At 61.1% G+C, this 25,024-nt stretch overlaps 2 protein-coding genes across 2 annotated transcripts in view; one reads left to right on the top strand and one right to left on the bottom strand.

The window, feature by feature from the left end:
- Nucleotides 1–1,744, bottom strand: part of LOC308183513 (protein S100-A14-like) — a 60,785-nt gene extending 59,041 nt beyond the window's left edge. The window contains exon 1 of the mRNA XM_080569711.1: nucleotides 1,739–1,744. The gene's annotated coding sequence lies outside the window, so the exon portion shown is untranslated. The remainder of the gene's footprint in view (nucleotides 1–1,738) is intronic.
- Nucleotides 1–25,024, top strand: part of INTS3 (integrator complex subunit 3) — a 39,553-nt gene that overhangs the window by 12,653 nt on the left and 1,876 nt on the right. The window contains exons 7-26 of the mRNA XM_080569702.1: nucleotides 2,161–2,305; nucleotides 3,213–3,342; nucleotides 6,495–6,592; nucleotides 7,380–7,571; nucleotides 8,496–8,583; nucleotides 9,134–9,213; nucleotides 11,180–11,271; nucleotides 12,108–12,214; nucleotides 13,000–13,119; nucleotides 14,478–14,607; nucleotides 15,532–15,586; nucleotides 16,518–16,621; nucleotides 17,150–17,194; nucleotides 17,564–17,683; nucleotides 17,818–17,971; nucleotides 19,764–19,832; nucleotides 21,155–21,230; nucleotides 22,857–22,970; nucleotides 23,061–23,109; nucleotides 23,970–24,137. Of these exons, the coding sequence (XP_080425828.1) occupies nucleotides 2,161–2,305; nucleotides 3,213–3,342; nucleotides 6,495–6,592; nucleotides 7,380–7,571; nucleotides 8,496–8,583; nucleotides 9,134–9,213; nucleotides 11,180–11,271; nucleotides 12,108–12,214; nucleotides 13,000–13,119; nucleotides 14,478–14,607; nucleotides 15,532–15,586; nucleotides 16,518–16,621; nucleotides 17,150–17,194; nucleotides 17,564–17,683; nucleotides 17,818–17,971; nucleotides 19,764–19,832; nucleotides 21,155–21,230; nucleotides 22,857–22,970; nucleotides 23,061–23,109; nucleotides 23,970–24,137 (2,136 nt within the window). The remainder of the gene's footprint in view (nucleotides 1–2,160; nucleotides 2,306–3,212; nucleotides 3,343–6,494; nucleotides 6,593–7,379; nucleotides 7,572–8,495; nucleotides 8,584–9,133; nucleotides 9,214–11,179; nucleotides 11,272–12,107; nucleotides 12,215–12,999; nucleotides 13,120–14,477; nucleotides 14,608–15,531; nucleotides 15,587–16,517; nucleotides 16,622–17,149; nucleotides 17,195–17,563; nucleotides 17,684–17,817; nucleotides 17,972–19,763; nucleotides 19,833–21,154; nucleotides 21,231–22,856; nucleotides 22,971–23,060; nucleotides 23,110–23,969; nucleotides 24,138–25,024) is intronic.

The raw sequence follows: 25,024 nt of genomic DNA on the forward strand, positions 1-25,024 counted from the left end.
TGGAAGGAAAAGGCTCGGCCCCTGCTGAAGGTGCTGCTGGAGTGCCCGGGGATCATCCTGCAGCAGCTCAGAAACCCTGCACGAGGAGAGCTGAGGCCTGGGAGCGAGCCCAGAGGAGAACCTGCAGCTCTCCGCGGGGATTTATGCCCTTTGATCAGGGGGAAGGCAGAGCTTTAATTAAAGCCACGCATGTGAAGATCTGATTCCACATTCAGAGTGTTGAGTGCTTGGTTTAATTAAAACCAGTAACAACAAAGCTGCTGTTCAAGCACTGCCCGCACTGGAGGGGAGGCCACTCCGCTCCCTCTCGGAAGCCAGCCGCTAATTTCGCTGCTCGCTGCTAACGGCTGTGCGAGCGCAGCGCTTCCCCCAAGCGTTTTCATCTTCTCTGCCTGTCCGATCGATGAATCCTGGGGCTGTGGGTGGCTTCTGACTCCCCCCCATTTGACAGCGTTTTTCTTTTCTGCGCAGCTCTCATTGGGAAAAGGGGGAGACGCTGACCTGACAGCCCCCAGGATCCCGGCCTTAATTACTCCCACATCCTCCCTAGACGTAACCTCGCGCAGCGCCGCCCGGCCACGCCGCCCGGCCGCTTAATTAATCAGCTCCTCGCAGCCAGCTCGATGCAGCGAGAAGAGCCTGGGAAAGCAAACACTTGTCATGTCTTCCCAGGCTCCCTCCGGTGATTTAGGGCAGCTGACTCATTTGCCACCGGGCTGGTGTCTCTTCAGGTGGCGGTGGCGGTGCAGCTGCCACGCGCGGCGGTGGCACTCCTGCGGGGCTCTGATTTACGGCTGGCTGAGCCGGGAGATGCTGCGGGTTATCCATCACGCGGGAGGCAGCGAGCCGGCCTGGCCCGTTCCTGGCATCCAGCGCAAACAGCCAGGCTGACTCGGTCGTTTTTATGGACCGAGAGTATTTATTGTTGCAGTTAGATAAGGGAGAGCGAGAACGCGGCACACCCAGCGGGCAGGGCGCTCGCGGGAGCCGTGGCGGCTGGCGGCCGCGCTCTGCCAGGGGAGCAGGGCTGTGGCACCCGCCCATACAACTGGGAAACAAATCTGCTCGCAGAAAGCCGCCGGAGCACTGCTCCGTGAGCCGGCTTGCCCTCCGAGGGCGCAGAAGTGGAGTACGACCGTGCCTGTAGGCACTCGTGCTGCAGGCGAGGCTCGCCACGTCCCCTCGCCTCTGCCCTGCTCCGAGGGCGATGGATTCCTGTGCTGTGCTGTCTGTCCTGGTGCGGTTTCCAGACCTTCTCTATGTAGCTAGATCCGTCCTCTTGCAAATCAGCACATCTCCTTCTCCCCAGCTCTCTCCTTTTGTCATTTCGGCGTCCCCGTAGTCGCAGCTGTGCTTTTCCTTCTGCCCCCCGTGCTGCCGGGTGGTTGAGGTGGGGCAGCAGCAGCTCTTCACGCGCTGCCCGAGCTGCACGTGCTGCTCCGGCCAAGGAAAAGGAACAAGTGCTGACTTCCTTGCATCCCTGCTGCCGTGCTGTCTCTCCCCTCGGGCAGCACAAGGGGTGGCTTTCTGCTCGGCAGCGCCACATGCCTCAGCTGTGTGCGAGGCACCTGCTTCGTGAGCAGCCCGTTGAGGCAGGCAGCGTGGAGCCCTGCCCCTGTGGGAAGGTCCTTTGTAGCTCATCCTGCTGCCTTGTGTCTTGCTCGGTGCTGGATGGCTGCAGGGATGAAAGGAGATGCTCCTGTGGCAGGCAGTGCTAGCGTCGAGGCCGAGTGTTCATGGAGCTGCTCCCTGTGCTCACCCCTGAGCACGTTATCGCTTGCAGTTGCAAATAGCTCAGCTTGTTGTGGCCGTGAGCACCTCCGTGGCCCTGGAAATCTAACCCAGCAGCTCCTGTGTGTGTCTGCCACCCTGCCAGAGAGCTTGGGTCCGAGCCCCCGGCCGGCAGACTGCAATGGGACCCTCCATGGGGGAGGAAGGGGTGGCCCGAAGTGTAGCGAGAGCTGGCACGGAGCCGGTTGTGGAGGGCAAACAGTCAGTGGGTGAACGTTCTCCAGGCTGGAGTCCCTGCCCTTGCTCCTTTCCTCAGTGCTTGGTTTCTTCTGGCCTCGGTCTCTCTCGCGGTGTATAATTTCTTGTGGTGGTTCCCTCTAAGATGTAGCTGAAAATGTTTTTGGTTTTTTTTTTTCCTTCCTCTGGCAGAGAGTGGGTACTGAAAAGCAGCATCTTGATAGCGATGGCAGTGTACACGTACCTGCGGCTCATCGTGGACCACCACGGAACGTCTCAGCTCCAGGTGCTCCGCCAGAAGGAGGTGGATTTCTGCATCTCCCTCCTCCGCGAACGGGTGAGCGAACTGGGGGACGGCTGGGAGGGGAGGCCTGGCTCCCTGGGGTGTCTGTGCCTGCGCGCGTGGCGCTGCCTGTGCTCCTCGTGCCATGCTTGGATAGGAAAAGCTGGGAGCATGAGAGCTGCTGGCTCCTCGGGGTCACCCCAGCGTGCACCCTGCTGGCACCGGTGCCTGGTTTGTTCCCAGCGCAGGCTGTGAACAGCTTTTGAACCATTTTGAGTAGGCTGCCTCGTTCCAGTCTGTTCTATTCGGGCCACAAGGTTTGAAACCGTTCCCTTGCTGCTGCTGTGGTGCCTCGGTGGTTGTCAGGGCTTAAAATAGCCGCAGGAATATCAGCTCCTCCCTTAGGGAGGCAGCTGGTGGCCTCGCAGGCTGGTGGAGAACATGATAGCCAGCCCCGGGCCACCCTTAGTCCATCCTGTGCAGGAGAAGCCACCAGCACCAGGTGCTGGCTGGCGTCCTTGGGCTCAGCATCCTCGCCCTGCAGGCTGCGAGGTCCCTGCTGCTCCCATCCCACGCGCTGCCCGCTCTCCCCTTCCTCCTCGCTGGGCAAGAAGGACCAAGCGCGAAGTCGGAGCTTCAGAGACTGGCTGCGGTCCTGGAGACAAAATGTCAGATTTATGGGCTGATTGTTTGCTTTGCAAGAGAGGGAACATTTTAAAATAGCCGTTGACCTTCCCGCCTGTCACCCTGCCTCTCAGAACCTACTAACTTCAAAAGAGGGGCAGGCTGCCAGGGGCAGGAGTGTAGATATTGTGCAAAGAGTGAATCATCTGGAGCCGGCGGTGAGGTTGAAGGACTGACTGTTCCTCCCTTCCCCTCCTCCCACCCACCCCCCCAGCGCCTTCCCCCTGCTTGGGAGCAGGTAAACACTCGGTGAGGCTTTTTCCTCTTCTTTCCCCAGTTCATGGACTGCTTCATGGTCGGCCGTGACCTCGTGCGGCTCCTGCAGAACGTCGCAAGGATACCGGAGTTTGAGCAGCTCTGGAAGGACATCATCCACAACCCGCAGGTCCTCAGCGCGCAGTTCACAGGTAGGCAGGGCCGAAGGGGCGGCCGGATTCGTCCTGCCCTGCCCGCGGGCAGGGAACAGCCCCTGCCGTGTCCCCAGTAGCCCTGAGCCACCCCGTGTGCCTTTGGCAGGCTGCTGACGCCGCTGTCAGTCCGTTACGAAGCAAAGCACGCTGAGCGTGGGGGTTCTTCCCAGATGCTCTCTTAGAGCAGAGCGTGCAGGGGGAGCTATAATTACCCCGTGTGATCCCACCTCCGTCGGTGTCGGGGCCCACGTGGCTGTTTGCAGAGCCTCTTCTCGCTGCTGACTGGAAGGAGATGCCTCCAAAAGCAGCTTTCCACTGGCTGCAAGGGGCTTTGAAGAACAGGCGGTTTGAGGTGGACAAATCACAGGAATGCAGCTGGGCCACAACAGCAGTCATGGAATCGTACTGCCGGTTCTGGACTTCACACTTCCATAATTAGTTTTCTTAATCAACTGATTTATAAGCTGAGGTGAAGCAGAAGCCCAGAGATATAAAGTGTCTGAGTTCTTCAGACTCTCCAGAAGAGACCTCAAGGAACCTCCGTAGCTTTAAACCAAGAAGCCCAGAAGATGCAGCGATTGACACTTTCTAAATGGGATTTCATTTCTCCCAGTAGCTTTCCACTCTAGGTGTGTCAAACACGCAGCTGTGAAGCACTCTGCATAGTCTGGGGTAAAATAGATGTGATGGAGAGAGTGTTACATTTATAATTTTTATAGCTATAAATTATTCACTTCACTAGGGGCTGTCACATCATTATCTGTCTGCAGCAATTCGAGGGAGTCTTTGGAAACGGGGCTTTAAAGTGTTTTTCCCCACCCCCAGTGCCTGCTCTCCTCTCAGGGGCCGTGTTAGCGTCACTTTAAAGGTCTCAGATTATGCTCAGGGAAACTCGCAGCGCATCGTTTGATTAAATGCTCCTTAAGCTCTGCGATCTCTGGCTTCTTCTCCATCTCCAGAACCTCTCCTGTCATGGCTGGTCTCTGCTGAGGCTTGCCAGCTGAAGGGCTGCAGGGACCGAGTTCTCCTTTCTGGGTATCGGAGGTGGCTCGTGGGGCTCACGGAGCCAGAAGAGACCTAGTCGTGCCTGAAGGGAGGCTCAGCCCTGCCTCTTCTTCCCGAAGCCTTTCTACTAGAAGCATTCCAAATTCTGTCTGAATCTTCGTAGCTGCTCATGCTTTTGGAGCGTCCTGGGGCATCTAGCGAGCATCTCTGTAGCTTCTCTCCCTTCCCACGCTGGTAGGGGCAGCAATCAGGGTGATTTTCCTGGTTTGCTGCAGTTTTAACCAAGTGACCCTGCAAAGCAATCCATGCGTTGGGGCTGACATCGGCGCTCCCGACTCGTTCTCTGCTGACAAGCAGCAAACTCCCCACGGCTTTTGCCCTTTCTCCTGTGGTTCTGTTTTTTTCCCGTTCAGCACCACCGCTGCCAGCCCGCGGCATTGCCCGACGATGCACAAAGGTGAGACCACGCCTGGGCAGTGCACGCGCTGCTGAGCGTGTCTCCGTGCAGTTCCTGCTGTGGAGCAGTGGCATTTACCCGTGGCCTTGCAGCCGTGGGTGCGGCAGGGAGAAAGCGAGCTCTTCCTGGCTGTGCACAGCAGCAGCCTCTGGGCTTTTCCTCCCCATCCTGCAGAGGACCCCGCAGCCGGCTTGGGGGCCTTCAAGCAGAATCTGATCTGTCCAGGGCGCTCATCAGGGCTGTTTCCTGATTTTTTGGTGCAGTTCTAGCCACGCTAATGACCCAGCAAAATAATCCCTAAGCCGGGGCTGGTGTCGGTGCTCCTGACTCATATTCTGCTGACAAGCAGCAAATTCCCCACGGCTTTTGCCCTTTCTCCCGTGGTTCTGTTTTTCTCCTGTTTGACACCACCGCCACCAGCCAGGGGCATTGCCTGATGATGCACAAAGGTGAGACAACGCCCGGGCATGATCCATAAAGCCGAGACAACGCCTGCGCCTCACTCGTGCTTCAGAGCCCGCTCCCCAAAATAATTCCCCTGCAGTTGGCCTTTTTCCTAGGACTTATTCTTTGCCCTCTTGCCACCTGCTGAGAGCCTGCCGTAATTGCTCTGCGAGGTGGCTGTTAGCTCGAGCAGCTGCCAGCGCATGTGCTCGGCTCCGTGCTGCTCTGATCCAAGCCAGGCTCGCTGAGCTCCGCGCTCCCGTGGCTGGGGCCCGAGCCCAGCAGCACCGAGCGGGGCGGGAGGCTCCAGGCTCAGGATCCGTCCCTCCGAGGGACGTCGTGCCGGGAGCTTTTCACCGGTGAGGTGTTCCTGCGGCTCCCTTCCCCTGCCGCGCAGCTTGCTCCAGCCTTTCCCTGAGCTCTGCAGGAGCTGCCAGCCGTGCTCCCTGCTCCGAAGCTTCCCCCTACCCGTCCCCTAGGTGTGACCTGGCTGCGTGGTGCGGAGAAAGCCCCCAAACGGGGAGGGCGAAGCGCACCTCGTGCGTGCAGCATCCCCGGCGCCCGCCTGTCTGCGGCGGAGCTGGCGGCCTTGTAAATCCTTCAGGTCTTGTCGAGCGGCAGCAAAGCCTCTCTGCTCAGGTCATAAATTCCTCCTCTTCCAGCTGCCCGGGAATGATGAGTGGCTTTTGCAGCCTCCCCTTCTGCATTCCCCCAGCTCTGTTCTTTACGCACGAGGTTTTTTTTTCTTATGTCTGGTCTTCATCTTCACATCTGGGCGCCTTTAAACCAGGGGAGGAGCTGGGCTTAGATGCTGGCAGAGCCCTGGATGTGCGCTCTTTTATGCCAGCCCTGCTTTTTGGTGCCAACTGCTCCATCTGAAGCCATCAGCTGGGGTGGGACGAGTGGCAGGGACAAGTCTAAGGTCATCTTTGTGCTCCCTGGCAAGATACGGGAGATGTACTGTGGTGGTTATAGCTTGCACCTTGGTGTCCGGGCTTCCTCACCCAGATCTTGCCCCTGCGTTCTGATCACTGATGTCCCCACTGATCTCTGGACAGGAGATGTTTTAGTAGACCTTTCAAGCCAAAATCACGATCTCTTTCCAGTGCTTATGGCCATAGGGAAACAGAGCTTAATGCTCTGACCTGACCCCACTGAGGACGTTGGTAAAACCCCACGCAGATCCCGTTCGGTGCTGTCCGTGGGTCTGTGCAGGTGCTGACCCCCGTCTGTCTCTCCCCAGGTGTCCTGCAGCTCCTCCAGTCGAGGACTTCTCGCAAATTCCTGGCATGTCGCCTCACTCCCGACATGGAGACCAAGCTGCTCTTCATGACCTCGCGGGTGAGTCCCTCGCACTCGCTCGGGGTCCTGTGCCAGCACGGGGGAGGAGGGCACTCGTCCCTGACGGGTCCACCCTGCACCAGCCCCGTTCCTACTTGGGGAGAGGGAGCAGAATACCCACACCTGCTGCTGCCACGGTTCAGCAGGGAAGGTTTCTGCAGGGTGAAATGGTGCAAGCAGCTAAAAGGAAAGGGCTGTCCAGGGCTGGTGCAAGTGTTCTTTGCTTCTGGCATCTAATGGCAACGAGAGGAGGAAAGACTGCCCGGCAGGAGCTGATGTAGCTGGGCCCGAGACATCCCTGGTATTCATTAAAAGGCACAAAACGGCTTTGCAGGGGAACATTGCTCCTGGCTGGCCGCTTTCCAAGGCAAGCGCTTTCTCTGAATGGCTGCGATGCGGTGGGTTATCAGAGCTCTGACAACAGCAGCGCTGTTCGAGAGAGGCCAGGAGCTGCGCTGCGACAGCACGGGGGTTAACCCTTATCTGCGCTCGCACGCCAGGCAGGGCTGCTCCCCCCTCGCCGGGCTGCGCCGCGTGCTGCGCGCGGGGCGTGTGGTCCCGTCCGCTCGGCTGGAGGCGGCGGCGCGCTGCACAATGGCCCCTTTGCTTCCTCGTGCTCTCTGAAGATGCTGCCGACGTGGGGCTGGTGGGGAGCAGGGCGTGAAGGGGAGCCTGCCAAAAGAGGCAGCTTTCAGGATGGCAGACGAGCCCGTTGGTGGTTCTGGCGGTTTTTCTAAACTTTCCCTGAGCTCTGAGCAAAAACCTGTGGCTTCCCCTTCCCCTCCAGGTGCGGTTCGGCCAGCAGAAGCGGTACCAGGACTGGTTTCAGCGGCAGTACCTGTCCACCCCCGACAGCCAGTCCCTGCGCTGCGACCTCATACGCTACATCTGTGGCGTGGTCCACCCCTCCAACGAGGTGCTCAGCTCCGACATCCTCCCGCGCTGGGCCATCATCGGGTGGCTGCTCACCACCTGCACGGTGAGTCCTGCGGGCCAGAGGCACCCTCGGCTCCTTCTGCCGCACGGCAGCTCGGGGAGCACATTTTTCCAGCAGTAATCTAGTTCCCAAACTCCAGCCAAGCCTGAGAGCGAGTCACGTAACTGCGTGGGATCCCTTCCCTGCAAGGGGAGGGTAACCTGCTGATGCTGAAAGCTGTTGGGGAGATTGGGATTAGGTTTTGCTGGCTGGGCTAGAGGAGAGTTGCAGAGCAGCGATTAGGACATCGGTCTTTGTTCTGGGCTCTGCATTCCAGTCCTGGCTCTGCTGCATGGTGGAGCCTTTGGGATTGGCTTTCCCAGCATAAACTTCACCGTCTCACTTCTAACTTGTCACGCACTTTGCTTTTGTGCCTGGACAAATCTTGGAGGCCTCTACAGTTAAAGCAGGATGAGAGAGCACATGCAGCCCGAGGCCTCCCTACAGCCTCGATCGCCCCTGCTCCCTCCTCCCAGCCAGTCGTTCCTTATCCCAGCCAGCACTGCGCTCTGCAGCACTTGTCAAACGGCAGAAGCTGGAGAGGAGGCGGTTGCTGTGCCCATGAGCACGTGGCAGATAAGGCCAAACGAGACGTGGAGTCCAGTTCAGCACCACTGCAGGTTGTAGCCAGGCAGAGCACGTGGCTGGTATCTCTCGGTCTCGGGGCTGCCTTACCCTCTGCTGCTCTGCTTATTCTGGCTGGAGCTGCCTTCAAAGCAGGCAGGTTTCTCCAGGAATTTCCCACCCGGTCTGAAAACCCACCCAGAGCAGCAGCAGGTGCCCAGGGGAGCTGGGGCCAGCCCTGCCTTGTGCTGGTGGTGGGAAGAGCATCGCTGCCCCTCCCCGCGCAGCAGCAGGGCCTGGCACGTCGGGTGCGCAGAGAGCGGTGCTCAGCACTCACTAATTGATTTTTTTTTTCTTCTCTAGTCCAACGTTGCTGCTTCGAATGCCAAACTGGCCCTATTCTATGACTGGCTCTTCTTCAACCCCGAGAAGGACAGCATCATGAATATAGGTACCCTGCGGGGAGCCCATCTCTGAACGGGCAGGGGTCAAAGAAGGGGTTAACGGCTTCCGGAGCTGGTGGAGACGGTGGGATCTGGTGGGGAAAGCCCGACAGATTATCTCCAAAGAGCATCAGTTCCCTCCCCTGCCCTGAACTCCTGGGGTCTGGCAGCTTGCAGGGGAGCTGCTTTGTCGGAGCCCCCTTTCATTGTGGCTTTTGCCACGTGGCAGCAGCAAGCCTCTTCCCCAGGGTCAGTGGCCAGCCCCAGCGTGTCCGTCCCTGCGTGCCTGGCTGCAGGGCTGTCCCCGGGCTTGGGGCACGTGAGCAGGGACTGGTAGAGCCCTGCTCCTGCCCACGGGGATCCTGCTTCGTGCCTGCTGCTTGAAGCCCAAATGTTATTTAGGAGCTGGATGAGGGCAGGGGTGCGGAGGAGCCAAAAGAAGGGGGTTCCCTCTGCACTGGGGGGGCAGCAGGGTAGGTCCGCAGCAGGTGGGGGGGGAGAGGAGGGTGTTGGTGTCTTTGGGCTCTCAGCACGGTGCTCCCTGCTCTCTCCTTCCAGAGCCTGCCATTCTCGTGATGCACCACTCCATGAAGCCTCACCCTGCCATCACCGCCACGCTGCTGGATTTCATGTGCCGGGTGAGCCACCCCTCGCTCCCAGGGGAGTTCCCTGGCTTGCCAGATGAGTTGCGTGGCCAGGGTTGAGTGGTGGTGGCTTTGAGAGCAGCCACTGGGGTCCACGCGGTCCCTCTGCCACCGGTGGGACAGGGACTCCTGTACAGTGTGAAGAGAGGATGGTGAGGAGGGAGGGAGCCCCGCAGGCCATCTCCCCCCTGCCTAAACCACCCAGCTGAGCAGAAGTCACTCTCCAAAGAGCGCTGGTCGCTGTGCCAGCCCCTGGGGCTTGGTTTAGCCTCGTCTGCTTGCTCCTGGTGCACGGGAGTGGAAGTGTGCTGGGCAGGAGCTGCTCCCTTAGGGATTGCAACCATGCCCTTGGGACATGCTCTCCTCTGAGCCGTTCCCCGCTGCCCATCGCTGATGCTCGAATGCGTTAGGGTAGGTCGGTGCCTTCCCTCCTGTGCTAAAACTGGCTAGCTGCACAGCCTGCTCCCCGCGAGCTGCCCCTCACTCTGTGCTGGACAGTCCCAAAGGGCAGACACCAGCAGCGCAGGCACAAGCAAGGCAGATGTCTTCACTCCCCAGGGAGTTCCTGGTGCAAAGGCCGCTGCATCCCGCAGTAAGGGTGTTTCAGAAATCCCTAAAGCTGGTGATAATTGAGCTGCGAAACAGTGTCATCTCACTGCCCATTCTTCAGAGAAACAAACAAACAAAAAAGCTGTTCCCCCGTCTTCTTTTTTTTTTCCCTGCATTCCTCAGTGCATCATCTGGTTTTGCACTGTGCCTCTCGATTGCGAAACAGCCCCCAGAGTAGCTCAGAATCTGCCGGCAGCCCAAGAGAGCCCTTTTAACCTCCCCTTACCTATGCTAAATTAAGGAGGGATTTTTCCCCGACTGATCTGCCAAGACCATAGTCAGGCACGCTGCTGCAGACGCTCAGCTGAATGATTTGCCTCTTCAAACCAGCCACGAGAGGCTTCTGTGAGTCCGTGTGGTCTCTTGGTAAATCCAGGGCTGTTTCTGGAGCGCTGAGCCCCGGGCCCATGTGTCATTCATTAATGGGAATGCCACTGTGGGAAGGCGTGTAAGACTTCCCATGTCTGCAAATAAACCCTTCCAGAAGGATGAGCATTAGTAGGAAAAAGGCTTCTGAATTGTTCCCTTTAGTACCTAATGAAGTGCTTGGCCCAGCGACATCCCCTGGGGGTAAACAGAATCTGTTTGCGATGTTCCCCGATCAGACCCGTCGCCTCCCTTTCAAAGCAAGGCGCTGCTTGGGCAGCAGCTACAGAGCTGGCTGTGCCCCTCAGCACTGGGGCAGCGGTGCCAAGAGGGCTGGTTCCAGTAATTTGGTCCCGGGGAGGGCTGATGGAGTTCTTGGAAGCGGGGTCTTTCTGTGGCGTGAGCGCTGGAAGAGCCGCGCGTTGCGTCACTTTCCTCCCTCGCACGCAGCACCGCTCGCTGCGCTCCCGTCCCTGGGCTGCCCGCGGCCAAAAGCAACTGCTGCCTTCTGGCAGAGGATCTGGGTGGAAGGTTGCCGGGATGACCCAGATTGCAGGGAGGAGTTGTCTTCCTCTCGCCAGAAGCAAAGGACTGCGTGTGGACAGAGCCGAATGTCGCTTGGGGTGTCTGTCTCCTATTCACCCTGCTCCTGCAGCGCTCGCTGCTGCTTGGAGCGTGGCTCTGGCAAGCCCTGGAGCCTCTCAACTGCCCGGATGCTGCCTCGGGAGCTTTCTCATCCCTGGGGGATGTGCAGGCCGGTCCTGTGGGGTAGGGAACCAGAGGTACAGGCTGGTCCTCCCTCTGTGCTCCATCCCTGAGATGCTGCACTCACGGAGCTCTCCTGCTACCCCTCTTGGTCAAGAGCAGCTGGGGTGCCGTGCTCGAGGCGAACATGGCCCAAGAGTTTGGGCCACGGACCTGGGCTGGTCCCGGCTGTGTCGGGGAAGGGCTCATGGCACTGACGTGGTCGTTCTCTTGCTTTCAGATCATTCCCAACTTCTACCCGCCGCTGGAGGCTCACGTGCGGCAAGGCGTGTTCAACTCCCTCACCCACATCGTGGAGAAGCGAGTCCTGGCGTAAGGCGTCCCTGAATCTTGCTGCATCCATAGAACTGCTGTGCACCAGCCTTCCGGGGCCCCGGTCTCACCAGCCTGGTCAAAATGAACCCCAGTCCCTGCAAGAGGCATTCGCATTGCATACAGCCCATGGAATAAGCCATAGCTTTGTCTTTGTGGTGCTGGGGCTCGTCCTGAGAGCAGTCCCTTCAGCCAAGGGGTTGGGGCAGTCAGGGAGGCTGCAGCCACTCCTCCTTCCTGGTCACCGAGCTGAGCAGCCTTGCTCGTGGTGCTCCAGCCTGCAGATAACTGCAGCAGCCACCTTCCCATCCTGGTGAGGCCTCTTCTTCCCTTCCCGTGCACCTGTTGGTGACACAGGTCCCGGTGGTGGCAAAGCGAGGGCCCCCCAGCTGCTGTGCAGGAAGGAAGGTGGGACCTGGCAGGCTGCGGTCTGTAGGACGAGTCAAAGCCCTGCCAGAAGGGAGGAAATCCTCTGGCACGTGCACCGGGGAGCAGCTAGGCAGGGCCCAGATGGAGGCTTGTCCCTTGCTCATCACACTCTGGAAGCGTTCGTGGCTCGCTCTCCTCGGCATCCAGAGGGGGAGGGTTGGGGCAGGAGGCTTTGCAGAGCCCAGCACAGCTTTTTGGGGTTGGTAGCAAGCCACCAGATGAACGGGGCTGTGGAAGGAGGGTGGCCCTTGGGGGACTGCCAGGAACTGGGGAAGGGAAGGGCTTTAAGGACTGTGCAGTGGCTGGAGGGTCTGGTAGGTCTTGCTTTGGGTTTCCAGCTCTGTAGGGAAGCGGGGGCTGCATCCCAGCTGTTTCTCATCCCATTCCTTTCCTACCCCCCAACACAGCCACTTGGCCCCTCTCTTTGACAACCCCAAGCTGGACAAGGAGCTGCGAGCCATGCTGAGGGAGAAATTCCCGGAGTTCTGCAGTTCGCCCTCGCCCCCCATTGAAGGTAGGGAGCGGGCGGGTGGTAGGGGGAGGCTGCAGCAGGGCTTCCCCCAGCTGTCCCGCAGCGAGAGCCGCTGCCAGGAGGTCAGGGCCGGGCCCCAGGGAGATGAGAGCCCTGGGTGCCTGCGTTTATGGGTGGCTGCGAGCTCCCTTCATCCCGGCCCCGCAGTACGGTAAAGCCGCTCGCTCCCTGTTTCTCGCTCTGTTCCATGGGGGGTACTTAGCCTTTCGTCTCTGTAGGCTAATTGATTAACCTTAATTAGGTTAAACAAAGAGCAAGCGTTTCCAACCTGAATTTTCCAGGAGAGTGCTGCTGCTCGGCCATATCCGCTGAAGGGCTGTGCCTGTGAGCCTGTCCTTGCCGTTGCATCAGCTGAGTTGGCAGAAGGAACCCATCTCAGCAGCAAACCCTGCTGCCCCGAGCCCCACGGCCTCGCGGAGCTCCCCGGGCTGTGGCTTTGCTCGGGGCCTTGGGCTCTGCTGCTGGCTGGGGCGAGGGATGGAGCAGGAGGGGTGCTGGGCAGCTCGGATGGAGAACGCCCTGGCGCTGCCGCGCTTTGCCCCGAATGGGGATGGTGAAATGGAGTCACGGGGAGTCCTGTTCCCCAGCGTGAGTTTTCCAGGGCCTGTCACTCGCCCAGGATCTCTCTTCCCCTGTGCAGAACATTTCAGCTTTAGCCAGAGCCTGGTTGTGGTGACTCATGAGCGGAGCTTGTCCTGCCCCGGGGCTGTGCCAGGAGCCGCCGTAACCTCGCTTCTGCTCTCACCCCTTTGCATTTGTTCTCGCAGTCAAAATTGAGGAACCTGTTTCCATGGAGATGGACAATCACATGTCAGACAAAGATGACAGTTGCTATGACAACGCCGAGGCCGCCTTTAGTGACGATGAAGAGGACTTGAACAGCAAAGGTGAGGGGTGCAGCCAGCTGGGCACCGATGCTCTCGGCACCTTGGTGTCGGGGCAGCGGCAGCCAGCGCTCTGCCACGGGTCCCCCTCGTGACGGGAGGGCCCCCAGCTGTAAGCACAGCCCCTCAAAGCCCCTTTCCGTCAGCAGCAGGGATCACTGCGCACAAGGCAGACCCAATTTTCAACACCCAGGCTTCCATCTGCAGGAGATGCTCAGCCCGATGCTCTCCTGCTGCCCAGCCTCCCCCGCCAGCAGCCCGGCTCCGTGGGGCTGCTGCAGCTCTGTGCTCAAAGGGAAAGGCAGTGGGGCCTCGTCGCCTTGTGTGGCGATTCCCCGGAGCTTCACACCTTCGAACGCAGCGCTTTCCCTGCCCTGAGTCCTCTCTGGATGTCTGACTAGCCTCAAGCCCTGCTGCACTGCGTGGCTGGGAATCCCTGTGGCAGATGCTGTGCTGGATGGTTTGTTTGGGAACAGGGTGTCTCTGTTCTCAGGCAGCTGCTAATGAGGCTCAGGCCTCTAATTGCTCAGTCACACGGTTTTCATTACACTCACTGGAGGCCTCTGCGAGTCCCTCTCGAAGTCCTGGGGCTGACAAGTCTGCATGAGGCCAGAATCCCCTCTGCTAGCTCTCTGGAGCTGGAGGCATCTCAAGCTGTTCCTGGCCCTGGTGGTAGGACTCCCCCGGGCTTCCTGCCGTGCTGGAGGGCTACCCCTGCAGCAGGGAGGGGCCGCAGGCCCAGGACTGTGCTGGAGCAGTCTTCAATAGTCCCGACAGCGCTGTGACGGCTGCCTGGGGCCCTGGAAGGGGCATGGGCTCAGAAGCCGCAAGCAGAGGAGAGGATTTTTGCAAAGGGGATCGGCCGCCTTGTCCCATCCTGTAGTCAGAGCTTCCCCGAGAGCGCTTCCCTGCTGACCCTGGCACTTCTGGACTCTGCTGCAGTTCATTTTTATGCCTGGAGTGAGGCTGAAGGATGAGGGTGTGGAGAAGCAGTTGGGGTGCCTCAGTGCCGGAATCCTGAAGGCGAGCGTTTGTGCCTCGGGTGGAGAGAGCCCCGTGAGTGAGCTGTGTGAGAGCACGTTGGGGCACAGGCAAAGCATCGCTTCTGGAAACTGGACTGAGTGGGGGACACGGCTCTGGACACCCCCGTGTTCGGATCCCATCCTGCCGTCCTGCTCACCGTGACCCGGACACATCTCCCAAGGATGAAGGCGAGACCAGGGGCTGGGTCACACACCGGGGCACCGAATGCCCCAGCAGCCCCACGCGACTCCTGCTGCTAGGGCAGGTTGCCTCGGCGCTTATCAGATGCGGCTGCTTGGGAAAACGGGCAATTTCCAGCATTACTACTTTTGTTGCAGGGAAGAAGAGGGAGTTCAGGTTTCATCCGATCAAAGAAACCATTGTGGAGGAGCCCGTTGATATCACGCCGTTCCTGGACCAGCTGGATGAGTCACTGAAGGATAAGGTTCTGCAGCTGCAGAAGGGAAGGTTGGTGTTGGGTCGCGTTTCACGCTGGTGTCTTTGGGGCAGTGACACACGAGACCTTAGAGCCCTGCTATTCAGTGCTGCTTGCTCCAAGAGCCTTTCTCCAAGCCGATGCCATCCTGTGGCTTGTCTCCCTGTAGCCCACAGAGGTCCCTTTGCACAGCTTCTGCAGGAAAAGCCCAGCTGGTTTTGCACAGTGCTGGCTAAAGAGCCTTGCAATCTGCCCTCGGAGCAGGCTCAGACTGGGACACCCCAGCAATGCTTCCACTTGCAGTGCATGCACTTGCTCACCCCAGCAATTTCCTGGGGGCTACAGCGTTTCTCTGAGTCAGGGACAGGAAGGCAAAAGGCTTTGAGCTTCATCCTTCCCTGCTGGTGGACTGACGAGGGGAGGCTGTGCAGGCCTTTGGGGCTACTGCTGCTTGGGGCTGTCGGTGCCTCTCTGCATGGGGCACGCTCTCGATGCACAGAGATGTACCTGTTCCACTGCCTGCATGTTCCCCATCGCTGCTGTTGATTTGCAGTGACCTTGGAATTAACTCCATCTAAAGAAGGTTAAAAAAGCTATTGTTTTTCAGACCTTGGCATAGTGGGCTGATTTAACGTAATTTATGGCTTTATGGCTTTAAGTGCATTTAATCTGATGCTTTTAGTCATTTAATTTGTTTGTCTTGCTGCAGACAACCTCGGGCACTTTTGTAAGTAGGTGCCGCAGCAGTGCAGCGCGTTCTCCCAGGGCTGGGTCTCTGCAGTCTGTGCTTCGGAGCCGTGCCTTCCTCTAAGCCTGGCACCAGCGCAAAGCAGGGCCACCCCCACTCTCAGGTCCTGGGGGCTCCCGAGCAGAGCCAGCTCAGCACAAAGCCCCCTTGTCCCTGCTCTCGGTATCTTCCTTTGTAACTTGGATTTCCTCTTGTTTTTGTGCTCCAGCGATACGGAAGCTCAGTGTGAGGTCATGCAGGAAATCGTGGATCAAGTCCTGGAGGTAACAGCACGGACCCGGAGCAGTGCTGCTGTCTAGCTGTAAAATGAGAGCAGCTGGAGTGGCACGGGCCAGGCAGCTCCAAGCCCGCCTGGTTCTGCCCCACAAGCTTTGCCTGAACATGGGACACAAGCCTGAGGACACTCAAATCCAAAACGAGCTCAAAATGCCACCGGGCAGCTTCACCCGTGGCTGTTAAGCACAGCCCCAAGCTGCTGCGTGCTGGGAGGCTGTTAGGGAAGCTCACGCCGTGCAGTTTCCTTATAACCCGTGGCTGAACGTCCCCAGTAGCCCCTGTCAGGCAGGGCGCTGGGTGAGGTGTGCTCACGCCGTGACCCCACGCAGCTGCGGTGGCTGCGGAGCTGCTGGGGGCTTCTGCAGGCGCCGTGCAGCTGGGACGCTCGCTGGCTTTAGGTGCTCCAGAGAGGCTGCAGCAAGGCCAGCCCAGCAGATCTGCTGCGGATGTTTTCCAGCAGCTCAACGCCTGCAGGGAGGCCGCATCCCCTCCCTCTCATCAGCTGCCTGCAGAGTCAAGTGGCCTCTCAGCACGGGAGAGCTGCTTGTCCTCCCGTGGGAGCGTGGGGACGGGGCTGGACGGGGCGCGAATCCTCGGCACCAAGTGCCCCTGGTTCCTGCTAGCCCTGTGCGGTGAGAGCTGAGCTCGGTGAATCACCGTCCATCAGAGGACGAGTGGACCCCAGTGATTGTGAAGTGCTTCAGAGCTAGACGTCAGCTCGGGGCTCGTCGTGCTGGTGACCAGCTCTGGCGTCTCCCGGTGCTGCAAAATAGCAGCAAAATGGCTCCCGAGCAGCTTGGGTGGCGTTCCCAGCAGCGGCGGCTCTGCTGCATCCCTTCCAGCCAGACCTGTGCTGGGCAGGCAGGGCTTGAGCTTCTGCTTTCCCTTCTCATTCCTTCCCTCCTTTCTCTCCGCCAGGAGGACTTTGACTCCGAGCAGTTATCGGTGCTCGCATCCTGCCTCCAGGAGCTATTTAAGGCTCACTTCCGTGGTGAGGTTTTGCCAGAAGAAATCACAGAGGAGTAAGGATTTATTTTTCTGTCTCATCCTTTCACACTGGGACTTGGGCTTTTCCCAGTAACACTTCCACCATTTTCGGAAGGCTGTGCTGGAACCAGCAGCTTGCCCTATGAAGCAATCCAGGGTTCACCAGCGGTCAGCATGGAGCTGGTCAGCAGTTATATCCCGGGCTCCAAAGAGACCGTCTGCGACCTGCTGCCACAGGTCCTCGTGTCAGAGCTCAGTTTAGGGGATGCTCGGGTGGCTCCTGGCATGCAGGGTACAAAAGAATCCACCTGCCCCTGCTATGCTTGCACAAACCAGTGCCGTGCACCCTTCCTCCTGGATTTTATTGGCACAGGCTTGGACTCAGAGGTTTGGGGTTCTGGTGTCAGGACCATTCCTGTCTCCCCATCAGCTAGGGATAACCCTTGCTGGCCTGAGGACCACAGCAGACAGCGCGCGGGGCTTTTTCCCTGCCATTGCTAATTTACCCCAAACCAGAGGCTGTGAGTGCCTGCGGAGCTCTGATCATTGCGTTTGTCCCGCAGGTCTCTGGAGGAATCGGTGGGGAAGCCGCTCTACCTAATATTTAGGTATGTTTGTTCGGAGCTAGCTCAGACTCTTGTTTGCTTCCTGACCACCACCACGGGTGAACCCCGTGGGTCTCATTCTGCCAAGACCCCGCACTTGCCCCAGCACCCCCAAAGATACCGTAACCAGAAGAGTTTATTCCTTCGTTCTGCCTACGCAGTGTTTTGTGGGTAGAAACACTTAAACCACAGGAAAATCGCAGCTCATCTGGCCATTTGGGGAAGCCGGGGATCCCTGGGGTCTCTCCCCCATACCTGAAATCAGCGGGTGGCCAGGACCTGGGGCTGGGTTCCCTGCGAGCAGCCGGTCCTCGGCAGCAGAGAGCTCTCGTGCGGTGCCCCGCGTAACGCAGCCGTCCTCTGCTCCCCAAGGAACCTCTGCCAGATGCAGGAGGATAACAGCGGCTTCTCGCTGCTGCTGGATCTCCTGTCAGAGCTCTATCAGAAGCAGCCCAAGATCGGCTACCACCTCCTGTACTATTTAAAAGCCAGGTAGGTCACAGAGGGTGGAGGGAAGCACCCAAGCCACGACGTGGCTCGCACGGCCTCCCAGAGCCAGCCCGGTGTCCCCAGTTGGCTGCCGGCGCTGGGGGGCTCCCCTCTCACCCCGGCACGTCTCCTTCTAGCAAAGCTGCGGCAGGGAAGATGAACCTGTACGAGTCCTTCGCCCAGGCCACGCAGCTGGGGGACCTGCACACGTGTCTGATGATGGACATGAAGGCCTGCCAGGAGGACGACGTGCGGCTGCTCTGCTACCTCACCCCCTCCATTTACACAGAGGTAAGGACCCCGCAGGCACCAGGAGCACCACGGGGGCAGAGGCAGGCTTCTGGGGCCAGGCTGGTTTGCTTCTGAGGTTCAGGCCTGTTACACCGCAGCAACAGGGCAGACAAACCTAAAAAAAGCTCCTTCAGGCTGAGCCCAGCCCAGCCTCCATCCACCCCCAGCCCGACGTGGCGGGGACCAGCGGGCTGCCGTCGTCCTGCTTCCTCACGGCCCCGTTAGAGCCTCGTGCTGTCTGCGTGGTGAGGTGCTGACCTTGCTGGCCCGGATGCCTCGCGTGTTTGGCTCTGAGCACAGCGTTTTCTGCGCTCCCTGGCTGCGGTTTTGCTCTCCCTCCTCTCCGGAGAGCAGCAAGTTGCAGGCTCTGCGCAGACGCCTCATCGCCGAGTCCGGGGGAAGCAGCGCTCAGAACGAGTTCTGCTGCCTGCTCCGAACCCCTGGGTTCAATGAGACATTTCATTGCTTTCAGCACTCGGTGCTGAGTCGGAGCCAGCTGGACTCGCTGCAGCAGTCGAGAGCAGGGTGCGTTTGGAACGGGGTCGCAGCTCGGTCCCAATTCTCACAGCCCAGCCGGGTCTTGGACGGAGCTGCTGCTGCCTCCCCGCTGCCAGGATGCTGACGGGGCTGCGAGGCTGCAGCCTTTCTGTGCGGTGGTTGCAGGGCAGAGGCTGCAGCCAACAAGTGTCCAGCCACCGCCTGGCTGCTGGGAGCAGCGCTGGGGGTGGGAGGGAAGGAGGGAGGGAGGGAGGGAGGGAGGCTAACATCACATCCTCGGGCTCATCGGAGGGGTCACGGTGCTGCCTGTACTTTCTCATTCCCTGGGAGGAATGAGCTGGCCCCTCTCCTCCCTCCTTTCTGGCTGGTTCAGCAGGAACATCTGCTGGGCCTTCGGGCCGTCCAGCCCCGTTCCTCACGAGTGCTCCTGAGGGCTTCTGTGGGGCCAGGAGCACGGCAGCAGCCCGGGAGAGGGGGAGGAAGACCTGCGCACGAGCAGGCGCCGCACCACGCAGCAGGTCTCGCCCCGTGGTGCGTGCCCCAGAGGGATCCTGGTGTAGCACAGCAGCACGATCCCCCTGGTGCTTCGAGCGCTGGCTTTAACGCCCTCACCCTGAAGCGGGGTCAGGCTGCTGCTGCCGCCCCCGTGGGTGCACTGACCGGCACGAGTCCGGCAGGATGTCCCGAGAGCAGCCCGTCTGAACAGCCCGATCCCGACTGCGCAGCGGGAGCTCGCCGCCGCCAACTTCCCTGGCCTTTCGCCCCGCCTGTTGATTTTTTGATTTGCTTGCAGTTCTGCGTAACGCACGAGGGCCTGGGACAGCCAGCGAGGATGCGGAAAAATGGGGAATTGTAACCGTTGTGCTCTGGCTGACTTCCGCCAGCCAAAATCGAAGCGGCCTCGCTCCTCGCGCTGCCCTGGTCAGCGCTGGCTGCGTCCCGCCGAGGTGCTGGGCTCTGGCTCTCGGCAGCCTGGCGCTGCTCTGCCTCGCAGCAGCTGGCTCGCTCCCGGCTGCTCGCAGAACATGGCCCGTCAGAGCTCCTGCGCTTTCTTGGCTGCTTCTCCCCCCCCCCAGCCACTTCCCTCGTCGTGCTGAGGAAGCGGTGCTGGTTCTGGTCCAGCCGCCGGAGGACCGGCGCTCAGCGGGGCCGCGCTGCCCCTCGCGAGGAGGGACGCGCGCGTCGAAGCCGGCGCTGAGGAGGAGCCTTGCTGCAGCTCTGGGGATAGGAGAGCTCGGCTGGCCTCTCCCTCCGGCCCTCTCCTGAGCCCTGCCTTGCTTTTGAACCTTTGCAGTTCCCAGACGAGACCCTGCGAAGCGGCGAGCTGCTCAACATGATCGTGGCCGTCATAGACTCGGCGCAGGTAAGGCGGGGACCTGAGCTGGGGTGGGGGGCAGCACGTTCCCGTTGTGGCAGCGCTCGCTTCTGCTCCCAGGAGGTTTAAACCCCAAATGGCCTGGCCTTGGAGGGTGTGGGGCAGTGGGGTCTGCTCGCTCAGGCCTTCGTGCTCCCATTCTGGGTCTGGGATGCCCACGATGGCCAGCGCTGCTCCAGGAGCTCCGGACTCTTCCCCTGGGACCAGGATTAGGTCCTTTGGCCGGGAGGTGCTTGGCGCAGCTGGGGAGGTGCCGTGCCCTGATGGGTGCAGGAGGATGCAGGGAGCCCGTCAGTGCTGTGCTGCGAGCCCAGTGGGGCTTGGATCACACCCGGCTCCCCATCCCGGCGGGAGACCCCACTGAGCAGAGAGCCAAGCCCTCGTTAGACCCTCCTGGAAGGAGCCTCTCCCCACGGGCACGCCGAGCTGCCACAAGCAACCCAAAAATAGCCCCAGCGAAAGCTGGGGGCAGGGAGGTGGGCACCAGCAAGAATGCTGTGCTGCGTGTTTCTGCTGTCTAGGCTCGTCTGGAGCGTGATCTGCTGATAACCCCGTAACTCGCCCTATTTATACACCATTCCTGGCCAGCCGCGCTTTTCCCAGCTGTGCCGGAGCCAGAACGCCTCGCCAGCAAGTTTTGCTTGGCGGGCCGGAGCTGGAGCTGGGCGCAGGAAAGGTTTGGGCCGCGCTGCCCTGACCCCCCCAGCCCAGCCCTGCTCTTGCTCCTCCGCTCCTGGGCTCTGCCGCGCTCTGCGGCGCAAAGGTTTTGTGTTTCCCAGCAGAGGCCCGTAGCGTTTCCTCTCCCCTCCCTTCTCTGATTCCTTCTCTCCTTCCTGTTATTCTTCAGCTGTTTCCCCGCGATGCTCTGGCTGCGTGGCCTCCTCGCCCAGCCCACGGGGGCCCCACGAACCCGCTGCCACGAGGGGAGTGCTGGCAGCGCGCGGAGCGGGTCCCTGCTGCTGGTGGGGCTGTGCCAGGAGGGGGACAGCAAGGCCTGGCCCAGCCCGTGGGGATCTGCTGCCCGTCCTGCGCCCCCAGCCCGGGCGTTGATGTGTGAAGGCGTTAACCTCTCGTTACTTCCCTGGTCCCTCACAGCAGCTGCCTCTCCTTGGTGCTTCCTGAAGCGGCCCTGATTTAGGAGCCACCTGCAGCACGCAGGGGTTTGGGGCTCTGCTGGATCCCTGCTCCTGCCAGGATGATGCTGGCAGAGAGATAGCATCTTCGCTTGCTCTCTAGGCCCGGCTGTTCCCATGTAAGAGGGCTCCTGTGAGCCTGAGCATCCCGCTAACCTCCTTTGCTCTGCCGCCCAGTTGCAGGAGCTGGTGTGCCATGTGATGATGGGGAACCTCGTCATGTTTCGGAAAGACTCGGTGCTGAACATCCTCAGTGAGTAGCGCTCCCGCCACCGGGGCAGGCACAAGGGCAGGGGGGGAAGTGGGACCGTTCCTGGGCACCCCCAAACCTTCCTGTCCCCGCTGGGCTTTGCAGAGAGAGCCCGAGAGGACCAGTCCCTGGAAAGCCTTTGCCACGGTTTTGCCCTTTCTGGCTGCTCACAGAGCAACCGAGAGTGGTTCTTGCTGGCCCTGTTACGCCAAGGTCTGGATTTCCTCATTGTATTATTGCCACTGCTTAAAGGATCACTGCCCTAAACCGGATTGTTAGATTTAGCCGTGCGATCCAAGCTGTGAGCTCTAATGGGTTTTACCGAGCTGGCTGTGTGACGGCTCAGGAGCCCTGGCTCTTTGCAGGGCCAGGCAAAGCCTAATCCGGGGCTCCGCAGCCCGCCTGGGCTGAGAGAAAACAGAGGGGAGAGTCCTGAAATCCCCCCCGGCCACGCAGCCTCACCCCGTGCTCCCAGCTGCTGGCTCTCCGGGGCTGTGACCGCATCCTGCTCGCTCCTGCAGCATCGCGGCACGGCCGGGTGCCGCTCTGCGCCACGCAGCAGCCGCTGGGGCAGTGCTGGAGGCCGGGCCCTGCCTGGGAGGCTGCAGCCTCTGCTCCCAGCCCTGCAGGGCTGAGGGCAGCCAGGAGGCGGTGACAGAAAGGGACCGGTGGCCTGGCAGGTTGTAATTGGGGTTTTCCGTCATCCGATGACTGTGACAGCCCGGGAGAGAGGGAGAGCAAAAGCTTTGGACTCCGCTGGTGTTTGGCCTGGCCCTGGAGCACTCGTGGGGCTCTCGGGCGGGCACCACCCAGCCGTGGCGCTCTCAGCAGCTGCGCAGGAGGGGGCTGGTGCCCGCGACCTCTCCCGAGCAGCGTTCCTTGCCTTTCCCCCCGGACCACCAGTGGGTGACCCAGTTCCTCTTGCTGCTTTTTAATTGCACTTTGGCAGCCTCGGAGGCGTTGTGCTGCTACCTCCGCCAGGCACTGGCTGCCTGCAGCAGAAATGCCCCTAAAGCCTCCAGCCAGTGCCGTGCTTTCCCTGCGTGTGCCCCATGGCCCCCCAGTCCCTGCCGGCCACGACCGCGGTGCTCGGGGCTGGGGCAGTTCCGCACAGGAGGCAGCGAACACCTCCAGAGAGATCCCCCATCGCCTCGATCCGACAGCTGCCCAGATCCAGCTTTGCTGTTACACAAGCTGCAAGCAGCAGACTAAGCCCATTAATTACAGAGCCTCGTTAATTCTCTTCCTCTGAGCCCTGAGCAGCTGCGTTAGTGACTCTGCCATCCTGCTGCCCGTGCCTCAGCTGGCAGAGCCGGCGCTGGCGCCAACCGCAGGGTCCTGGGGACCTGAGCGGCTGTGGCACAGTGCTGGCGGTGCAGCTGCCCCGGCACAGCGCAAATCCTGCTGTCCCCAGCACACCCGCTGGGATTTCACCCCAAGGACTGCTCTGCCCTCCTCGGTGCCCTGCTCCGGGCTGGAGGAATGGGGGTAACGTGCCCGGGACGCAGCGATGTCCCTGGAGGACCTCACAGAGGGGCCGGCAGAGCCACGTGGGGTGGCTCTGGCAGGTCCCAATCATTCCTCCGAGCACCCTGCAGCTCCCCTTCACCTCCCTGCGCTTGCCCCTAGTTCAAAGCCTGGATTGGGAGACCTTCGAGCAGTACTGCACCTGGCAGCTCTTCCTGGCACACAGCATCCCCCTGGAGACCATCATCCCCATCCTGCAGCACCTCAAGTACAAAGGTGAGCCGCCCCCCGGGGCGGGAGAGGCGCAGCGCTGGGTCGCCGAGGCCTCGCGGCGCGGTGCTGAGGATGTGCGTGCTTCCCTTGCAGAGCACCCCGAGGCGTTGTCCTGCCTGCTGCTGCAGCTGAGGCGAGAGAAGTAAGTGCTGCTGCCTGCTCAGCGCTGCTCTGCGGAGGCTGTGGTGGCAGAAAGCTTGCAGGGCTGTCCCCCGGCACTCTGCGGCTGGTGGCTTTAACCGAGCAGCGTTGGCGTGACGGGGACAAGGAGATGCCACCCCCTCCGGCCACGAGTTCCCTGCAACAGCAAAGGGGAAAAGCCCTTTTTGCTGGCACCAAGTGGTTCCCAGCTCTCTCTTGGGAGCGCCCACGTGCAAGTCCTCACCCTGGATCCTCTTAGGGACGGAGCAGGGTGCCACGTGGCGCCCCTGCGGTGGCGGCTTTCCCAAAGGCTGCAGCTCCCTGCTGCGACCTGGCTCCGGGAGCGACGTTTGTCGAGGGCGAGCTCGCAGCCTGCTGAGCCCCAGCACTGCTTGTCTGCCACCCTGCGTGTCCTGCAGCCCGATACGTGACGGGGGACGGGCTGTCACCTGCCTCCCGGGGGGGGGCGGTGGTAGAGCTGCCTCGGCATTGCTCCGTGCTGTCCCTGCCTGCATCGGCCGCGTCCCGCCGCTCGGAGCGGAGAGCACTTTATTTGTTTTCATTAATGCAGTGCGTGGGGCTGGCTAATCTAATCCCAGCTCCAAACGGTGTGAGCGAAACACCAGCGATGGCAGAGGCGAGCTCCAGCCTCGCACACGCAGCAGCACCGGGTGGTTTCCCACGGGGAGCGAGGAGCCGGGCCGGGAGCTCGCTGCCGGCTGCTCCCCGGGAGGGTCCTTTACCAACGGCCTCAGGGTGCTGCTGGCCTCCCCTGCCCCCGGGACCCCGGATGGAGGCCCTAGGGCTGGAGCCGAGGGCACCCACCTGGCCTCTTCCTTCCCCCTCCCCGCTTCGCCGCAGGCCCAGCGAGGAGATGGTGAAGATGGTGCTGAGCCGGCCGTGCCACCCCGACGACCAGTTCACCACGAGCATCCTGCGGCACTGGTGCATCAAGCACGACGACCTGCTGGCCGAGCACATCAAGTCACTGCTCATCAAGAACAACAGCCTGCCGCGAAAACGCCAAAGGTGAGGGCAGCAGTGGGGGGGCTCTGCGGGGCTGGGATGCTGAGGGGTCCGGCGGGACATCACCCAGGCACGCCAGCCCACCCCCCTTCGGGACCGGGGCGGTGCTGCTGCCACCCGCACGCAGGCAGAGCCCCGAGCGAGCGGCTCCGCTCCCGAGCTGACATCCCGCCAGCGAGACCCTTCTGTTGTGAGCCCCTTCCCCGAGCTGTTTGGGGAAGAGCTTTCATTTCAGCTGCTGGTGCGCACGGTGCCAAGCCGCAGCGCTCCCCTGCTGCATCAGCGGCCTCCACTCGGCCCTGCTGTGCCGGCCTGCCAAGCAGCGTGATGTTTCTGGAGCGTTTTTGGGTGAAAATCTTCCAGATGTGGCTGACCGGGTGTGCTTGGTCTCTCCTGGGACACTGCAGCCGCTGGGGTGGCCGGGGTCAGAGCCCGTCGGCGCAGGGGGGCTGGAGGAGGCAGCCAGGCTCTGTAGCCTGCAGGAGCTCGCTGTGCTCCGCTCTGCTCCCCAGGCGCTTTCCCGGCCTTTCATCCAGCCTCAAAAGCAAACATCAGACCCAGAGGCAGCCTCTCCCGGGGGCACAGCCCGCACGGTGCCCGGCAGCGGCCACCAGCTCCCGCTCCCTTCGCTGCGCCGTGCCCCTCCGCAGCGGTGCTGCAGCCCCCCGGTGCCGGGGTCTCCTCCTGCAGCCCCCGGTGCTCAGCAGGCGCCAGGCCGGGGCCGGGCGGCCCTTTGCTGGAGTAGGAAGGCCACCTAGTGTCCTGGGGAAGCAGAGCAGCACCGCGAGGGCTGCGTGTCCCCAAGGACCGCTGGCAGCCGGCACCGGGACAGCGTCCGTCCCGCTGGCACCGCGGGGTCCCCCCCCATCTCCTGCGAGGCTGCTGGGGAA

Source organism: Anser brachyrhynchus (genome assembly GCF_964034855.1).
Source record: "Anser brachyrhynchus genome assembly, chromosome: 28".
NCBI lineage: Eukaryota > Metazoa > Chordata > Aves > Anseriformes > Anatidae > Anser > Anser brachyrhynchus.